A 16,543-nucleotide genomic window follows, 5' to 3' on the forward strand; every position below is an offset into this window, starting at 1 on the left:
AACAAAATGTGTAACAAAAGTCATATCTCCAATTCCAAGAGTATTCCATTATATTTCAAGTCCCTAACTCAAATTTTGAAAACTGAAGAGGCTCTTAATGAAATATGTTCCCTAAATTCATTCTCATACACAGATTAATAGTTTTACCGGAAATGTTACAAAATAAAAAGAAAGTCTGGCATACTTTGAGTCCAGAAGAATGGAAGTTTGACAAGCTTTCAAGCAGGTGGAAACAGTTTTACTAATGAACATCAGGTAATCGTCACTAAAACTTCAATACCAGCTCCACATCTGCATTAAGCAATCATTAAAGGCAGGTTTTAATATTTAAGTTTTTAAAAGTTATAAGAAAAGATTATTTACAGAATTAAATTTGATACTTAATACTACCTTGTCCTTCCCTCAGTGGCAGTGATCGCTATCAATCCTACAACATTGTCTATTACAACGTAATAAGCAAAGAGGAGGTTAGGAAGAAGAGCCCATGCTTTTTTTTTTTTAACCCAGTATAAAACTATAACATCCTGCATGGGGTTGTAAACAATTTCATTTACGGAAAAAAATAAAAAGGTGTGCCCACAGGTAAAAAGAAATCCTTTTAGTAAAGACAATAAAGTACTCAATATAAAGTCATAAAATTTTGGCATAGGTCTACTTGCATGGTCCGTGACAAGGAACTGTATGGAGAGGATGTGTAAGGTGGGTAGAAAAGAGAAGAATGGGGTATACAGTTTGTTACAGGTTTAAGCTAAATGTTCAGAATTCTCTCTATATAGAGAGATACAGAAAGACATTCTACAGAGCCAGATAGTAAAGAGCAATTCATAAGAGCTGGCCACAGTGCACTGAATTCCCTTTTTTTCCTTAGCTGTTGCTTGAGAGATAAATTAGGTAATAGCACTGCCATGCTGACCAGTAATACCAGAATTATGAAATTTATCAGTACAGTAATTTTACTGGTATGAAAACTAATGAACAAGAAGAGTTTTATCAGGAGCATAAAAAGCCAAGTTATATTGATGCCATAGATATTATCTCTGTGCTTTAAAATCCTTTTAGTCTTCCTAGATGCATTCCACTGGGGAAAAAACAAAAAATCAAGATAAACCAAATACATACAGAAACACACTCACTCAAATGGCACTCATTGCTTTTTGTACAATTAAGCTTTAGTGAAAATATACATCTTAAAACAAATGAAGTACAAATGTACAAAAATTCTTGAACTCAGATAAAAAATACATATAATACACTTTGCTACAGAGATATAAAACATTTGAAGTTTTCTCATCCTTTCTGATGAGAGTAAAATGATTTAAAGTCTGGAGGACTCCTGCTCATCATCACTGCAATCAGATTTAAAGCAGACCTGCAAAGGAACACAAAGAGACAATTCAGGTGTGGAACTGACACTATTGTTGGTTTGTGTGTTTTACGGGGCACAGAAAGGCTGGGGGGGTGGAGGTGGCTCTTTTTCCAGCACATTTTACTCCATACTAACTGAATGCTTTGGGAATATCAAAGGAAACCACAATCCAACCCCAAATCTCAAATCATTAAAGTTTCATTTAACTTTAAGTTCTTTTTTTCTTTTAACTTCCCAGGACAATTAACTGCAGTCTTATCACTTCAAAACCAACTGAAGGTTCTTAAGCTGTATTAACTTTTTTAGGACTCTTTCTCAATACATAGAACCATATCTTGGGACAGATGCTGATTCAGCTGGAAAAGACTACAGTAAGACACAAGCTTTAACTTCAGCTATGTGAGATTATTAGTAGAACCATACCTTGGGACAGTAGGAACCCTGCTGATTCAGCTGGAAAAGACTACAGTAAGACACAAGCTTTAACTTCAGCTATGTGAGATTATTAGTACACTTAACCTTCCTTCTATTCCATTAATGTTAAGTGGGGGAAAAGTGAATTTGAAAAGGTGAACTAAAAATGACAGTACTATTATACATTCCATTAGCATTGTACCATTTTAGAGAGATGAATTACCAGCTGATGACAAAAAATACCATCATGCAATTTTAATACATGGCCCTGTTGTGGCTACTTAATGATACGCTCCTAGCAATTTTAAAATTCCATTTCTGTTTGAAAGCAAAAGTAATTTCTACAGAAGTGTTCTCTACTGGAATATACTCATGCCTCTCAAGATAATTCCACTCTAAGTGCAGGGATACTGAGCAAGCAGAATTGCTTACAACATCTTTGACTGAAAACCTTTAGAAATAGCCTATTTCTGACAACCTATAAACAAGCACAATATGCCTCTTGTCTTTTAGGTGGTAAATACTCAATTCATATACCTCTAAGTGTTTACTAAAGAGTAGAAGTTATGTATGTAAGAAAAGGCTGTGCCCTATCAGCTACATAAACATATATTATGTTGGTGTTTTGGTAAAGGCATTAAACTACCCAAGATACTTTAACATTTGTTTCGTGACACTTCTTCACACTCATTCATTTAGGGAATATTTTTACTTATTTCCTTAATACACTAGAACGATTCCTTGGGAGCCCAGCTTTCTAAAGGAGCAAGTCCCAGGAGCTGCGTTGCTTTACCACACTCCTGAGTTCATTAGTCAATTTTATTTAACTTTTCACAGAGCAGGCTGCAATTATATCTGAAGTCATCTCCTCAGAAGTTTTTATACAAGAATGGCAAAATATGTAAGGAGCAAGACCCAAATTAACATCTTTAGGAAAGAAATATCCTTAATATCTTTAGGAAAGAAAGATCTATCACACAGCTGTTAACAGCACACACTACCTTTCCCCCAGGTAACAGCTAGCACACGCTAGGGGAAGACAGAATGCTGAGGGAGGAAAAACTTCTGGAGTTATAGGAATTGCCAGTTTCTGAAATGCAATGCAGGGGCAAAGTCATAATAAACCAGATTTCATTAGTTGCAGTATTCAGTGAACAACTTGTTTTTCCTATCACAAAATGATATAAAAAAAATCAAATGGATATTAAGGTGTTACTGGTAATTTTCTTATGAAAGAAAAGAAATACCCTTACCTCTCCACTAAAAAGTCTGTGAAAGAAGCCTCTCTTTGGTTTAGGAGACCTCTCTCTGTCTGGTGACACAGTACCATCAGTTTCATATGCATTGATATCTTCAAAGCATCCTGTTTCAATCATCTTTGAAACATATGAAATATAAATGAAATATCCATAAAAGCCCCTCAGATAATTTCCGTATATTATCTATTTACTCTGACTGGGTATGCCTAACAACTTAGAAATTCATCAGCCATACTACACCACTCACAGAGCTCCAAGAAGGAAGGCACAAAGTCTGCATTAACTCTCCTCATGCACCCAATGAACTAAAGAATAGCAATGAGAGCACTATCATGCAGGTGAGTACTCAGATGTTCCCTTGGCTTTGGTAAGGCATTTCTTCTGCCCATGATGCAATAAGCAGAAGTTTTTAGAACGAGAAATTGATTTTCCTTTCATCTATTCTACTCATTTCAGAGCAGTCTAGCCTAAGAAATATAGTATCTCTATACCCTGGACTGAACTTAACTAACAAATACGACATTGAGTAGGAGAAATTATAATTCTACGCAGAATACTAGTACCTGCACAGTATTGGGGGGATACTTTTTACAAAGGGGACGAATTACACTCTTGAGGAAAAAGCACCTGATGTCTGACCACAGTAATTTAAACATCATTCTGGTGTTTTGAACAACTGTCTATCAAACACAACTAACATATCCCGCAATTAGAAATAAGGCAATGAGATAGAGAAGGTAATACTTCATTAAAAAAAAAAAATATAATGAAGGTTTGTCTCTGGAGAGAAGCAAGGGATTTTGAAATAAACTGTGTTTGTGTACACAAAAACCAGAAAAATTAAAAACACAATTAGAAAGAGTAAATGCCAAAACGTAACAAAGAGTCATGGTCAGAAGGGGGAGAGTCGCTAATGCCCACATGTAGTTGGCATTTATTGGTGAGTGCCACTGATACACACCTACCATAATGGGCATGCAACCAAATGAGTATACCTTGTAGAGGGAGAGAGGGCATAAAGAAGAACAAGAAGAAATGCAGTCTGCTTTTGTTGTAAACCATGACATTAGGTAAATTATAGGAGGAGAGGAGGAATTCTTAAGAGACTGAGAGCAAAGATTTGAGGGAAAGCTCAGCCACATGAATTAAAAGAAAAAAATAAGCACAAATGTAAAACTAAGTCTGCAGAATTATTCCTTGAAGAGAAGGAATTGCCATCACCAGAATTCTACAACTACTTTCAACTTTATCCCTCTATATGGAGTCAGAGTCATTAAGCTGCAGTTCATTTCTTAATGACTGGATCATATTCTGAAGTTCAGAATTACAACATAGCATAGGAAATATTTATTTCTCCAAAAACCTAAGGTTCATTGCTTCTTAATGAAGATTTCCTATGTCAAATGACACCTTTCAAATCTCCTTCTTAATGTAATCCAAAAAAAAAAAAAAGAAAAAGGGAAAGTATTTTTTTCCTCTGAGTTGTTCAGAAATTGTTCGTCTTTTGTGTTCAAGCTTTAAATAAAATTAAAAAATCATACTGAGAAAGAAACTACACTAGTAGAACTCAAGACAATAGTAATTTCAGAAAGTTATGAACATCTTGTAATAGGGGGAAGGCATTCACAGCAAGAAATGTAATTTTAAGTAATTGTTACTCAGTGCTCTTCCTGAAATAATAAAGATTTGAATTTCCTAAATACAGACTGAACTGCACGCAGAGGTAGCAAAATATTCTATGCAGAATACCAAAATACTCATCCACTAGGCAGATGAAAAAGCTTTAAGAGAAAGTCTGACTCAACTAATATTGACCTCTTTGTTTTGAAACCTTAGAAAAGGTGAATCTGCAGTTCTGTACTCCTATGTCACTTGGATAGGATACTCTATTGATACACACCATGATACACAAACAGCTTGCACTGTGCCTATATGCTTTTGAATACTTTGAATAGCATTCTGTCCCTCTCCTATGAACAGCAATATTGAACAACATGTGATAGAAGAACAAGGAAAATGTGGTCATACTGATGCTAAATACTGTTCTGTATGCTGTATCTACGATAACAAGATACTGGATTTTATTTATGCAAATTTACCATAGATCTCAATTTTTAGGAAGTTGTTTATATGTTGGGAAAAACTTTTTTCTGAAGTCTCTCAGCAAAGAAGTCTAAAGTAGAAACTTCTTTACATCTGACAGAGAAAGTTAACACTATAATTATATCCCTTATTAAATCTTCTATATTGCTGTGCTAAAGAGAATAATCATTTATGAAATACACAATACCTCATTTTGCCAAGGGATTGAGACACAACCCGTAACAAATTTGGAATAGAAGTCATCATCTGTAGTATCCAAGTTCACTCCTTTTACTGTTGAGAACTGCTCTATGTCCAGGACGTCTTTACAATATACGGCACGTGGCTGCAGTACAATACAAGATTGCTTCATTAAGGTTTTGGTTTTGGGGTGTTTTGTTGTGGTTTTTTTTTTTTATTATTATTATTTATTTTTCTTTCCTAGATGAACAAGGGGGAGCAAAATGTCTGCAATTTTATATTTCACATTGCTGATCATCAAATTACACTATACTACAAAACAGAAATGCAAAAACTTAAAAGACTGTCTTCATAAGGCACCTGAGCAATTCCATCCAACTGGCAAGTAACAGAAAAGAAATATCAAAACCAGAAACAGGATGCAACTTCTCTGGATTTTTTAATGGTTGTCATAATTCACTCATCTTCTGTCATCCTCCTTTCAACTCCAGAGTAATTTCTTCAGAGCTAATCTTCATTTGTTCAGCATCTGAGCTATGGAAGTAGACTTTTAAGGGCTAAGAAATCAGTTACAAAGCTCCCAAGAGCAAGAGCACTGTTGTAAATTGTTTTGGTACCTCAGATGAAATGCCACAAAACAAGTGTCTATCAATAGCTGCAATGGCATTCTCCTGCCAATTTAACTAACTTTAAAGGTTTCCCTGGAGTTCACATGATTGTTGACATAGAATTAGGACAGTTCTTGCCTTTTTAGATACTAATCAAATCTGTCTCACCTACTTACATCTGGCAAGAACGGAGGTTCTAGCATGTTAGCTTCTAGCCTCTTGAAGTTAATATTCTTGAAAATAGGATGTTGCTTTACAATAGCAGCTCCATCTTCAGTGCAGCCCAGTCGTTCCTCTGGATTTTTAGCAAGTAACTGCAAAGGTATGGAAAAAAAAGGCTGATTCAGTGATGTAATCCCACAATTTAAAAAAAAAAACAAAAACCACCAAACCCAAACAAAACCTATATACAATGGCTTTCAATGAGTATTTTGTTACTTGGCCTTTTGTTAGATAAAATCTATCATGGCATCATAATGAACTGGAAATCCAAACTACAACATTCTGCAAATTCAGTAGACAAAAGAATCCCTGAAAGCAGACCATTTGAAGATTATAGCCAAAGTTATATGAGAATATTTTAATTGGTGCCAGAGATTTTACAGTAGATTTTGCATTAGACCTTACTTTCAGGAAATATAGACTTACTTTTTTTTCCAATAGGCTTCAATGATGCACAAATTTTGCATAAACTAGTAAAGAAAACTTTTGAAGCTTTCTGTATAGATGTGCCTCTTATTAAGTTTAAGAACATGCAAGACAAAAAAAAAAAAAGCTGTTGTCTCATACAGACTCTTTTAGGCAAGGAAAATAGTATACTACTCTGCCACTTCTCCTGATAAAGTATCAAAGTTAAGCATGCTATTGTACTCCATCTATAATTACACATGGTCCAAGGAGTACTGGACCTTTTCATTCATGTGATGAAAAAATCAATTTATGCAGCTTTCCTTCATCTTGAAAAAATTTCTGAATTCTCAAAGTTTGACAACTGAACAATTCATGGACAATCACAAACTTCCATCTGAACCAAAGAAAGATTTGAGAACTCCAGCTTTGAAAATTTTTCAATAGAAGACATTAAAATAAAGTAGTTCATCTCTTAAAAAGGATTAGAAATTTAATTTTCAAACCTCTACATCTCTTCACCCACCATCCTGCAGATGGATTTTGCCTCCTCTGAGAACTTGTCTGAATATGTTTCCTGGTCTTCCTTTACTCTCCGGTCAATCTCATCCCGTTTGACCCTTTCCTTATGCTTCCTGAATGGAGATTGTCCTTCAATCATTTCATAAATCAAGCACCCAAGACCCCACCAATCCGGGCTGAATGTATACTTTTCATTTTTGAGCACCTCTGGAGCTACAAAACAAAAGCAAACAAACCCCATAACAATTCACTTTAAATTGACTAATTAAATATTGGAAAAACTCTCAGGTACTCTTTTGGCTCTGTGCAGAGATCTTTGTGTAACTCCTCTGTACTTTGAAGAAACATTAATTTCTACAGCAAGGACTCTGTTTTTATCCAAGAGAAGTACTTCAAGTTCTTTAACACTTAAGATCACTATTGTTTACAAACTAAGTTTTTCCACAGCATGGAAAGAAATGTGTTCATAGAATTATAGAATCATTTGGGCTGGAAGGGACCTTTAGAGGTCATCTAGTCCAACCCCCCTGCAGTAAGCAGGGACATCTCCAACTAGATAAGGTTGCTCAGAGCCTCATCCAGCCTGACCTTGAATGCCTCCAGGGATGGGGCTTCCACCACCTCTGGGCAACCTGTTCCAGTGCTTCACCACCCTCATTGTAAAAAATTTTTTCCTTATGTCTAGTGTTGTCATAGTAATTCATCTGCTTACCTGTGACCCTAAATCTCTTTGAACCTCAGAAAAAAAAGCAGGTGCTTTCTTAAATTTCTACCTAAAACTAGAATTTCCAGAGTTAAGTTTTTGAGTTTATCAGTAGGCTTATAATTGACTACTAACATCTACCACCACATATTGTAACTTTTCTTCCCATAAAACATCCAGTAACTAATCCAGGCCCAATATAGTTCTTTGGATAAGTCATTCATATATTCACAGAAACAGATTTTCTGGTAAAATGTAACTAGCAAATGATACTTTACATACCCATGTAGCCAACAGTCCCAACACGTCCTCGGACTGTTTCTCCTTCTGGAATCTGCACAGCTAATCCAAGATCTGAAATTCTGATATGTCCTATTTATGTTAAAATAAATTATACATAGTCAGCAAATAATAAAGTACCATCACTTTTAAAACAAAACATTTCTGTAGCATACCTCATCACAGAAACCCCCCAAAACATCAAAACATTGATATACTCATAGTACTAAATTTATTTAACTTAACTAGAAAGCAGTGATTTATCATTACTCAACTCTTCCTTAAATATGTAAAGGAAGAGAGGCACAGATCTAACTGATTTCCTGAAGGTCATAGAAAAAAAAATTTACTGTTAAGTACTCGAATTCCTAGCTTTGGCATAGGCTGTTACTCTAAGACAAATAGAAATGATGACTGCTCATTTCAAATTCTGTATCTACACATCAGACACTTGTATTTTCCCATTCTGTATTCCCACTACAAATACTTAGCTTTCTGACTTCCTAACAAAATATCAGAATTTACTCCATTTATTCCAAATACGAGAAGACTGTAGCCTGTACTGAGACACCAGGTTTTCCTCTAACAAAGTACTCTAGTGCTGCTAAACACAAATAATTGGAATTGCTATCCCCAGTCCCACCCCAAAAGAAAAGCAGCCTAGCCATAACCTACTCAGAATTAATTATATTGTAACATGTCAGTTCAATATTAGGATTTCCCCTTCTCATGAATCAGTCTAATGTAGATAACAGCTTCTATTTCACATTATCAGCCAAAATTCTCAAGTTGACTACCTTTGCTATTATGTATGGCATTTACACTAGTACCTATAACGCAGAAGTAGTCTGGTGGAAAGACCATGATTTGTCATGAACAGCACTGCTCTTCATGGGGAAACAGCCCAAGAAGGGCAATCGGAATAAGTTCACCTCACCCTCCTTCCTTACATTCCCATGGACAGATACAGTTCTTTGCTGGACAGACTCAACAGCAAATGGTTCAAGATGGTTCAAGACAAGAATTGTATTGGCATGATTATAATTTAAAAATATGTAAGGTACTGTCTGAATAAAAATATAAAAGGCTAGACAGAAGAAAGGACAATTACATTTTCAACTTAATTTTAAAACAAAATTGCCAATCATCTGTAGTAGAAAGATTTGGGGGGGGATTGGGGAACAAAACAAAACAAAACCCACACTTATTTCTATACTGGATATAAGGACAGGGGCATCGTCATTAATGAAACATCACAGTTTCACAGAATAATTCAGGCTGGAAGGGACTTCAGAAGGTCTCTAGTACAACCTTGTGAGCAAGCAGTCAGCCCAAAGCGTTCAAAGTTTTTTAAATTCTTGTCTAGAAAGCCTCCAAGAGCGGACACTGCATCACCTCTCTGGGTAGTCCATTCCAATGCCCACATGTCCTTTGTGCATATATTCTCTGTCATTCAAAAAGCTCCACAGCATGAATTTTAGTTAATAGCATATTAATTTCTTATTTACACGATAAATAATCAAGGGGTGAGGAGAGAGAGTGGAGAAAGTCAAGTGCCACTCTATATACTGGTTGGAAATAACTAAATGCTCTTGAGCAGCAAAAGCTATTTTAAATACATTCAGATGCTCTTCTATTCCTTGACATCTGATGAACCCCTTTTCAAGTGCAGGATCTGAGCTCCTGAAGTGATTTTCTAATTAGTCCCCTCTGCTCTCTGGAACAAGATCAGAATATCCCTGGCAGAGAGAAAGCATTCTAGTGCAGCCCTGCAAGGCTACATTTTTCCTCAAAGAAGGCTTCAGTTTTTGCAAGACGTTCCTGGAGAAAAAATATTAAAGAATGCATTTGATGTCTAGCAAAGCTTTAGCTCTTGAAAACTGACTTCTCCCAAGCATCTTTTTAGAAATTTATCAGTCAGAACACGCTGACTTCAAAAACAGTTTTTCCTTAACTTAAATACTCAGCAATTACGAGAAAAAATTGGTAATATTCATCCATAACTTAGAAGAAGGTAATTGATGCACATGTTCTCCAGTGAATACAAAGGATTCTAATAAATTTTATACAAAATCATTAAAGAAAATTAATTTGGCTCTTGAAAAAGAAAAAACTACAAACATTTCTTCATATTGTTCGTACTTCCTTGATTCCTTCCAGCCATATATGCATCAGTGACTATCAGACCTGTTTAAGTTGAAACATTAAAAGAAACGGAGATGCTTCGGATTTCTTTATTGCTTAAACGATACAGTTTACTAAGTAAAATTCTGGCCCCGCATGTAACAAATCATGTTTCCGCAGTCAAAAAAAAAGAGAAACAGAGAACAAATCCATATAAAAGTTTTAGCGACCTTAAATCAATTTAAATTTTTACTTACCACAGTCATCAAGGAGTATATTCTCAGGCTTCAAGTCTCTACAAATTAAACAGAATAGAAATGTGAATTGTACAAAGGCAAAATTATTAGCCATCATCAAGTGCAACTGAGGCAACATAAGACTTCTTGGTTCAGATTAAAGAATTTTTTCCAGTTTCCACCTATATACAAAAAAACCCCCATGTTCTGAAGTTGAGGACTATAATACAAACAGTTTAACCATAGAACTTGAGATCCATTTTTTTCCAATTCTCTAATCCATTTATATTAACAACAGCAATTCATATTTCACAGATGAGAAACCTTCTCTACACAACACTAAAATCCTTATACGAAGGACCACTAACTTACACCCAAATTTGTGCTCATGAGAGACATTTCTCTAGAGAGTATCAGTCATACAACTCCACAATAGTAAAACACATCCATGCTTGGTGCAGTTTGACGCTGACCCCTTACCATATTCCACCCCAGGGTGTCAGAATATATCAACAAAGAGTAATATTCCCAAGACTAAGCATAGGCTTAATATCATCCGTTCAAAGTCCATTCTTCTAATTTGGACATGCAGCTTCTAAAGCTTACTAGACATTTCATCTAGTTAGGATTCTTTGCAATCAACTTTCTAAGAGTCTCTACTACTTTTCTGTAAAGATCAAAGTTTCACATGAAACATTTTTTAGCTATCAAATGCTAGCAAGACTCAGGAAATAACAAAAGGGCAAGTAATACAGTGTTGTAATTCTGCATTTTATAGGCATCTTTTGTACATTTTTACTTTAAGAACAAAAGAAGAAACTCAATGGGATATTTGGATATCCCCCCTGTCCAAGGAAAATTTGGAGAGTCACCGAAGCTGAATAAGAAGCTGTTCAGAGGTTACTTCTAGGATTTATCCTCTAGCAGATTCTACTGAGAACACAGATATTTTTATATATATAAAATATATATATGCATGGAGTATATGTATAAAAGATAATGTATATCATACATCAAATTGTGATATGTATCGGAAAGTATGTGGACTGCAATACAGTCTGTTAGATTTATTCCAGCAAAAATATCGTAAGGCCAGAAACAGACAAGCAAAAATCAGTACTTGGCTAAAGATTCAGTTATTATTGCAATAGATTATTAAAAACAGTATGTACATATACGGGTATATGTACAGTTGTGACAAGAACAGTTATTCATATACAAGCAGAAAAGACTGAATAATGTAAAAGATGCAATTTTAGGAAGAACAACTGTAGAACTTACATTTAAAATGAGAGAAATATACACTCACACACTTATTCACCAATAAAGCTGTATGCTTTTTTTCCCCAAATATTGATAAATCAATGCTCTGAAGTATGTGTATTCATGTTAAAGTTTCATTATTTCATTAGATTAACTGTATAAAGAAGTCAGCAAAATGCTTTGCTTCCAATACTTTTAAGACTAGGCAGTCCCCATAATGTTAATCGTTTCATGTTAGATGTGAGATTACAATACCAGAGAAATCAGGAGAGATCAGAGTGAAAAAAAACAAAACAAAAAACAAAACACACAAACCCCACACCAGTATCAAAAAAGAAAAAAAAAAAACCAAACACAAAAGAAAATTCAGCTCAAACTTTACGTAGAAACATATCTACTTTAAAGTACATAATACATGCTCAGGTTAACTCAAGTAAACAAGTTTAAAGAGTTCCATCTCCAAGAAGGCTGATTGAAGCCTAACCTAAAACTTAATACTTACTAGCAATATCTCCTGCTTAATAGAAGCTAATTATGTTCTGACATGATTTTGGTTGGTCAACAGTCAATAGTAAAACTTCTTTCTAGGCAAAATTCCATCTCTTTAATGCTATTAGTTTCTAGGCCTAGCAGTTTGCAAAGAAGTCAACTTTTAGAAGCATTCAGCTATAAATTCTAGCTCTGCGATGCTAGCCTTGGGGTATCAGCCTTCTCCTTCTTTCCTTTCTCCACCATGACAGAAGCCAAAATCACAGTTTCTGTTGGAATACACAGGATCTAGTCCTGCACTGGATAATAGGCAACTTGAGCTGAAAAATCAAGCTCAGAATGAGCTAGCAATGCAATTCTAGCAAGAGACAGCAGTTTTCCCTTCTGAAGTGGAGAAAGGCTAGAGGACTGCAAAGCTCACAAAACTAAGAGGTTCATTAAAAAAAACAAACTTAAAAGTTATATATTTATTTTAAATTAGACTCAACAAGTACTAGTCTATTTGTGCTATAGCTTACACCAGCCTTCCTACAGAGAAAATTTCTGGATAAAAATCCTTCAGAGGATTTCACTGTAAAGATGTCTACTCAGCATAGGCACGAGGTGGGCAAGGAGCTACTTGGGTTTATTCACTACAGCTTCAGCAGGTCTTTGAGCCTGATCTTTGATCTTCCAGGCACACTCAGTGGGGCTATGGGTGCCTACATGAGTTTGTGAGGAAAATCCAGGTATTCAAGCAGCTTATCTGATAAAAACCACTACCATTCTTGAGGAGTCAGGAAACTCCTGCAGGAGAACTCCAGCAACTAAGTCCCTTTTGGAAAGCAGGCACTTGTTCCCCACTCTGTCTTACGCAAATCTTGACTTTGCTCTAAGTATTATCAGACATTTTATGTAGCAGATGGATGAATAGCTCCACTACTGCCTGTTCATGTCTGCTGCTTTTTCTAATGTCAGCAACATATGGCAAGTTACAGATAGTTTCACAAGCTCCCATTGAACATGCAAACTGGCTGAATCGCTATCATAGGGCAGTGTGAGGCCCTCCTTCCAGCTCTGCACCTGTTCTTTTAATCCACTGGAAACCCCACTAACAAAATGGCACAACTGACTCCAGGGTCCTACAGAGAAGCACTAACGTCACTGCTTGAAATTCAGTAATAACTTGTATAAAGACACATGAAACACAAAATAAAAATTGGTGTTAATGGAGAGGAAAGTTAGGCCTAGTTTCTCCACTTTATGAGGCATTTTGCTACCGATGGCGACACGTCCCAAATATAATAAATTTATAATAGCTTTTAACATAACTGACTTACATTAAAACTGCCATTCTAGAACTGAACAAACTGACAAGATGAGCGGATTTTACTGCTACCTGTTGACACTTGTCTGCACCAAGGATTTCTGTTTTCAGAAGTTCTGAATCTCCCTTCTTCTACTGCCTCTACAGTACACTTTACTGTGCATATACAGATGGATAGCCACAAAAACACATTCTTAAGAAAATATTTTATAACAGCATATTACAGAATTAAAGTCCGCTTTAACTTTCTAAGTTTAAGCTATTTGTCTAAAGAGGGGGTTTAAAACTCCTCCTTTAAAGCTGGAAAACAAACGCAGTAATATATCTTGAGACTGGCAACAAGAACTAGCTCCAATTTCAGAAATTCAGTGGTTCTACCAGTATTAAATGCTTTCAAAATGACAGCAAAATAAGAAGAACATTCCTTCTGTATTTTCTTTCCCTGGAGAATGCAAAGTACTAGTTAGCATAATTTGGAAAAATTGAATCAATGAAAATGTGCTTCATTATGTTCTCTCCCCCCCCCCAACATTAAGACTGGAGGTTGCCAGCATAAATTCCTTGGTGAGAATAAAATAATTACAGCAAATTTTCCCAAGCTTTCTGTTTCAGTAATCATATATAATCACTGTACTACTGCTTAAATGCATTTCCATTAAGATGCCCAAGAGAGAATTTTGATGGTGTAACTTATCACTGTAATTGGTGACATTCTGAAGACTTCCATGACCACCTGTTTGGCTTCTTGACTTTAAAACTGTAAAATTCACAACTATGGTCCTAAATGCACGATACAAAAAGAAATACATATAGGGAAAAAAAAAATATCAAGACCATCAGGAAAAAAACTACCATTAGCAAAAGAGAAGAAACAAGACTTTGTTTTACAAAAAGTTGGTCATTTGATATTAAAAAGTGCAGGGCTGCAAGTAATTCTACAGAGAGCATAAAATTCTCCAAACATTTTCTAGCTTTAGTACTCAGCATAGTTAAGCTGACATGGTATAATTAGTCTCTTTTCCTCTGTTTACATACTGGGCAGGAACTCCCATAGTATATCCTATACTGACTTGTTTAAATAACATCTTCAGGTATGATGATTAAATTTAAGCCCTTCTTTTTCCTCCAAGCATACAAATTGTTCAGTTAGTAACACATGTACAGGTAACTGTCTATTGGTCTTTCATTTTGTTATGAACAGAGGACTAAAAATAATTCTTAATTAATTAAGAGGCAATTTTACCCAGTTGGTTGTGAAATTACTTTTTCCCTTGCTTATAAATTTAAAGCCATGCAAATTCTTAGTAATTAGAAACTGATTATGTAATAGCACAAAACAGGGCGGAGATCTAGACACCAAGACCGCTCCAGAACAATCCATGACCACTCCAAGATCTGGAACTACAGACAGAACACTAGGATTTGACATATGTGTTTGAAGGTCTTGTAGGCAAATAGCTAACAAGTTGGGCTTAAACAAAAGGGCTGTGGGGTTTTTTGTTGTTTTTGTTTTGTTTGATGTTTTCCTGTTGTTGTTTTGTATTTTAATCAGTTTTGTTTTCTCTTGGGCAATATGAAATGACCTGCTTGTAGCCAATCAAACTATTCATCCTTGCCTCCCCCCTACATGCCTGCCAAAACACACTGCGTACCATTGCAAGATTGGCCAAATTCTTTAGGGAACCAGCATAAGACTGATGTACTCTGTGGTTCTGCCACTTTCTGCTGTGTGCATGTTAGTCTTCTATATTGTGGAGGGAAAAAGATTAAGACTCATTATATTAAAGTTATGCAGGATTATACTTTAAATCTTCTTTGAAAACAAGTGGTACTTGGTGTTATGCACCAGAAATATAAAGAAAGTGTTCTTGGTCCACCACTAAATTTGTTTTGCTTGTTCTGTAATATTAATGCATGCCAGGGGTCAAATGATGTATGTACAGAGTTGGAAAAGAGCAGTAAGACCATACAATCTCAATTACAATGCATAAGGCTTCTGATAGTTTAATTCGAACGCAATAAAGAGTTTATTGGAGGAACCTGAAATAAAAACAGAAGAAAGAGGGCAACATAGACTATAACCGACTTTTTACCCTCTTGGGCGTTAACAAGTAATGCAGCAAGTGACTTCTATTGCCTTCTGTGAACTTCTACTTTAGAGTGGGCGGAAATACAATCCCATGTTCCTAAAACTTATTTATTTATTTGCATTACTAAGGAATTTGCTTTGTAAATTGTAATTTACTTTCATTTTACAAACAAACCTTGAACCAACTTTATAATGTTTTAGAATATAGCAAGTATCTAGACCTTATTAACAGCAACAAGGCAAATAAGATCAGTAATTCTGAAGGACATGCCATGAAAAGGACAACTAAACTTTTTGCTTCTTTTACTATGAAGTATAAACTTGTTTTAGTAGAAAAAAATTAATACATTCAATGCTGAACAGAGATGGAAGATTCAAGGTTCGAGTGACTGTAGATGACACTCACCTGTAAACAATTCTCTCCTTCTGCAAATCCTCCAGACCACAGCACAGTTCTGCAGCATAGAAAATAGCCCTTTCTTCATCAAAGCCAGGATTTCCCATGTTATATATGTGAAACTTCAAATCCCCTCCATTCATTATGGTTAATACTAAACACAGGGCATCTTTCGTCTCATATGTATAGGACAAACTAACCTAAAAATGGGGCAGGGGAAGAAGACGACCATTATTCATTCATAAACCCCAATATAATTCACAGCTCTTTTTTCCAATACAAGCAACATATGAATCCTTTTTTAAAACAAAAAAGAACAAAATAGCCAAGTAGAGAATTACTCCTGTACTTGAAGACACAAAGGAATTCAGACTAATTTGCAGGTATACACAAACCCTACATCACCACACAAAAGTTTAGTGACATATCTGTTTAGGTACCATTGAGCTCCATCCAGAAAATACATTTACTGATGATGCCCCTCAGCTGCACATTATCTATATCACTCTTCATAAAGATAATGTGCACCTATTCATTGTCAAACAACCTTCCTGAACTTCTACAAGACTCAAAGTTTC

General features: G+C 35.5%; 1 protein-coding gene across 1 annotated transcript in view; it reads right to left on the minus strand.

The window, feature by feature from the left end:
- Positions 1-1,151: 1,151 nt before the first annotated feature.
- Positions 1,152-16,543, minus strand: part of GRK4 (G protein-coupled receptor kinase 4) — a 29,282-nt gene continuing 13,890 nt past the window's right edge. Inside the window, exons 8-15 of the mRNA XM_009708945.1 lie at positions 15,975-16,165; positions 10,443-10,480; positions 8,065-8,154; positions 7,084-7,292; positions 6,107-6,244; positions 5,330-5,467; positions 3,034-3,156; positions 1,152-1,369 (exon numbers count right to left, since the gene is read on the minus strand). Of these exons, the coding sequence (XP_009707247.1) occupies positions 1,316-1,369; positions 3,034-3,156; positions 5,330-5,467; positions 6,107-6,244; positions 7,084-7,292; positions 8,065-8,154; positions 10,443-10,480; positions 15,975-16,165 (981 nt within the window). The 3' untranslated portion in view covers positions 1,152-1,315. The remainder of the gene's footprint in view (positions 1,370-3,033; positions 3,157-5,329; positions 5,468-6,106; positions 6,245-7,083; positions 7,293-8,064; positions 8,155-10,442; positions 10,481-15,974; positions 16,166-16,543) is intronic.

Source organism: Cariama cristata, unplaced genomic scaffold (assembly GCF_000690535.1).
Source record: "Cariama cristata isolate BGI_N322 unplaced genomic scaffold, ASM69053v1 scaffold12721, whole genome shotgun sequence".
Taxonomy (NCBI): Eukaryota; Metazoa; Chordata; class Aves; order Cariamiformes; family Cariamidae; genus Cariama; species Cariama cristata.